Below are 4,184 nucleotides of genomic sequence, written 5' to 3' on the forward strand. Positions count from 1 at the left end.
TATATATATATATATATTGGGATTAACTGCATAATAGTACAAAAGCAAAAATTAATATTAAACATATTTTACTTATTGTTTCTCCTTTCAGGTTGGAAGCATTATGGGACACATGGGTCCAGTTAATGCTATTGCTTACACCTCAAATGGAAGAGAAATGGTAACTGTCAGTGAAGATGGCAAAGTAAAAGTAAGTTATTTAAGTATTAATCTTTCACTCATTGGATTGCGGCCATGCTTTGGAAACACCTTAAAGAGTTTGATCAAGTAAATTGACCCCAGTTATTTTTTCAACCCTTATGCCTACTCTGTTAGTCTCTTTTACTGAATGGCTTAATAATGAGGATGTAAACAAACCAAGCCCTGTTATCAAGTGGTTGTGCTGGACAAATACAAGCATAATGATGCACACACATATTAGAGGATTTCACACAGTTTCCTTCTACCAAATTCGCTCACAGGTCATTGGTTGGCCTGAGGCTATAGTAGGAAAAATTTGCCCACTTTTGAAACCCTTTCGTTTTATATGTTTGTTTATGATGTGATTTTTATATTTGTCTAATTCTCACCCTCAGGAAATATTTAACTTGATATTTCAAGATGCTCATTATTTACGTTATTTACATTGGACGCATATGTGTCCTCATCTTGTTTGTTGTTACTACCATGTTTCGGCTGATTTACTCTCTAGCCTTCACCAAGATTGCGAGTTCAATTCCAGGCAGTGCCTTGAATAAATCATCATCATCATCGTTTAACGTCCGCCTTCCATGCTAGCATGGGTTGGACGATTTGACTGAGGACTGGTGAAACCGGATGGCAACACCAGGCTCCAATCTAATTTGGCAGAGTTTCTACAGCTGGATGCCCTTCCTAACGCCAACCACTCAGAGAGTGTAGTGGGTGCTTTTACGTGTCACCCGTAATAATAATAATGAAAAATATTGAATAATTCATCTTTGGAAACATGGGTGTTTTGCTCATCATCCTTAAACAAACCGTATTCAGGGACCTTTTGAGCGGGATGGGCTACTCGACCTGAAGTAAATTCTAACTGCAAGGTCATGCGCTGTTTATCTTGATATGAGATCACCATGTCACGCACATATGGTTGTGATGCATGTACCTGGTGTACCCTTATCAGACGGGTAGTCATGATGGGTATAACGGGCTTTGTATATTTTACCCCAGTGTCACTTTGATAGCATGCACTGCTCTCTCACTCAATAATAATAACATCAGCTAAAGGATACCTTATGAATGAGAACCCAAGGTTGGGTTCAAAATTCTATCAGGACACCTGATGAAGGCTGGAGAATAAATCAGCTGAAGCGTTGTGGTAATAACAAACAAGATGAGGACACATATCTGTCCAATATAAATAATGTAAATAATGTACAGAATTCCTCATCTCTAAAATATAGAACAGTATTTCAAGATGCAGTTTCCAATTTTTAATTTATTAATTTGTAATTGATTGAGTTAAGTATGGAAACAAATTGTACGTTACAGAGATTTTGACAATACGTAAATAAATTGAGTTTTATCAGTTGAAACTCTTCATTTTTTTCTTTATGATATATTATATTGAAATGTACTCATATATATTGAAATGTAATAATCATTAAACTCTGTAATATACCTAATTAGTGCCTATTTAAATAATTAACACCAATACTATTAAGTTATACTGGACTCCTGAACTTTTACATCGATATATAAGATTAAACTGGCAAAGCTTGGATGTTAACATCCCTTTTGTGAGGTATCTGTATACTCAAAGTAGCTACATACACACACACACACACATTAATAAATATACATCCAACCCATACCAGCAAGGAAAACAGACCTTATATGATGATGATGATGATGTATACTTATGGGTGCATATATCTTTGTGTTCGTGTGTGTATCCACCCCTTTCACTTGACAACCAGTGTTGGTTTGTTTATGTCCCCGCAACTTAGCGATTTGGCAAAAGAGACCAACCGATAATATAAGTACCGGACTTAAGCACTGGGATCAATTTGTTCAGCCACACCCTCGAAGGCAGTGCTCCAGCATGGCCGTAGTCCAATGATAGTCCAACAGATATATTTGTTAACCATCTTACATTAGTGATTTTGTTTTTGTTTCTATGTCAACGTAGGCACAGGAGTGGCTGTGTGACAAGAAGCTTGCTTCCTAGCCACATGGTTCTGGGTTCAGTCACACTGCATGGCACCTCGGGCAAGCATCTTCTACTATAGTCTTGGGCCGACCAAAGCCTTGTGAGTAGATTTGGTAGATGGAAACTAAAAGAAGCCTATATATACATATACACACACACACATATATGGTGAGATGGTGTGAGAGCAGCTGCTATGGCATTGTGTGTGTGTGTATATATATATATATATATATATATATGTATATAGGCTTCTTTTAGTTTCCATCTACCAAATCCACTCACAAGGTTTTGGTCAGCCCAAGACTATAGTAGAAGACACTTGCCCAAGGTGCCATGCAGTGGGACTGAACCTAGAACCATACACACACACACACATACACACATATATATATATGGTGAGATGGTGTGAGAGTGGTTGCTATGGCGTTGAGGCAGATCTGGCCACGCCCCGTTAACAGGGACAAAACCTGGATTTAAAACCCAGGATGGTGATGATGATGATGATGATGATACATGTATTTGTGTGTTTTTCTCTCCTCACCATCGTTTGACAACCGAAGTTGGTTTGTTTACATCCCCATAGCTTAGCAGTTCGGCGAAAGTGACCGATAGAATAAGTACCAGGCTTACAAGGAATAACTCCTGAAGTCGATTTCTTCGACTAAAGGCGGTGCTCCAGCATGGCCCCGCAGTGCAGTGAAAATGACCAAAACAACCAAAAGAATGTCAACATAGTTGTTATTGTATGTTTCTGAGAATTAACAAATATTTGCTTTTGAATATATTTTGTCCCATTCTATTTCACATGTGATTCTTATTGTTTATAGCGAACATTGATCTCTTTGTAATGCAGTGGTTAGCTGTACATAAAGTATTGTGTAAAATGTTCAAAGTATCGAATGCTTTTGTTCTGTGTTGCATGATTTTGATTATTAGCAAATATTTGCTTTTAATTACACACTTATAAGCAGTGTGTATATTGCCTTATATAATAGCTACATTAAGCATTATATTCTACAGTGGCTTGTATTTTACAGGCATTAAGAATCACACACACACAGCACTCTATTCAATATTAGGAGTGGTTGTGTAAGTGGCATCAGCTCATGTCTTGTAGTTTCTTCCTTCTCTGCCCCCCCCCCCGTGTCACTAGCTTTGCAAGAGGCCATGAAGTATGCAACCATAATAATAATAATAATAATAATAATTATTATTATTACTATTATAATCCTTTCTACTCTAGGCACAAGGCCTGAAATTTGGGAGAGGGGGAAGTTGATTACATCGACCTCAGTACTCAACTGGTATATAATTTATCGACCCTGGAGGCATAAAAGGCAAAGTTGACCTTGGCAGAATTTGAACTCAGAATGTGTAGATGGGCAAAATATCACTAAGCATTTTGCTCGGTGTGCTAATGATTCTGCCAGCCCACTGCCTTAATAATAATAATAATAATAATAATAATAATAATAATAATCCTTTTTACTAAAGGCACAAGGCCTGAAAGTTTTTGGGGGATGGGTATAGTCGATTACATTGACCCCAGTGTTTCACTGGTACTTAATTTACTGACCCTGAAAGGATGAAAGGCAAAGTCGACTGTGGCAGTATTTGAACTCAGAATGTACAGACAGAAGAAATGCCACTAAGCATTTTGCCTGGTGTGCTAACGATTCTGCCAGCTCACTACCTTAATAATAATAATAATAATAATAATAATAATAATAATAACAATAATAATATTAATAATAATAATAATAATAATAATAATAATAATGGTATAAACACACGCCAGAAAAGGTCACAGAAAACGAGAAAGCAACCATACTCTGGGATATGCCAATACACACAGATAGAGAAATTAAGACAAATAGACCAGATATAGTTGTCAAAGATCATGAAGAAAAAAAATGCTTTCTAATTGATGTATCAATACCAGCAGATGACAACGTTTCTCTAAAAGAAATGGAAAAACTTTCAAAATACAAAGACCTGGAAATAGAGATAA

The 4,184-nt window shown here is 36.7% G+C and overlaps 1 protein-coding gene across 1 annotated transcript in view; it reads left to right on the plus strand.

The window, feature by feature from the left end:
• The window catches only part of LOC106875605 (telomerase protein component 1), a 214,501-nt gene that overhangs the window by 141,184 nt on the left and 69,133 nt on the right, over positions 1–4,184 (plus strand). The window contains exon 43 of the mRNA XM_052966744.1: positions 92–190. Coding sequence (XP_052822704.1) covers positions 92–190 — 99 coding nt within the window. The remainder of the gene's footprint in view (positions 1–91; positions 191–4,184) is intronic.

This window comes from Octopus bimaculoides, chromosome 3, assembly GCF_001194135.2.
Source record: "Octopus bimaculoides isolate UCB-OBI-ISO-001 chromosome 3, ASM119413v2, whole genome shotgun sequence".
NCBI classification, from domain to species: Eukaryota; Metazoa; Mollusca; class Cephalopoda; order Octopoda; family Octopodidae; genus Octopus; species Octopus bimaculoides.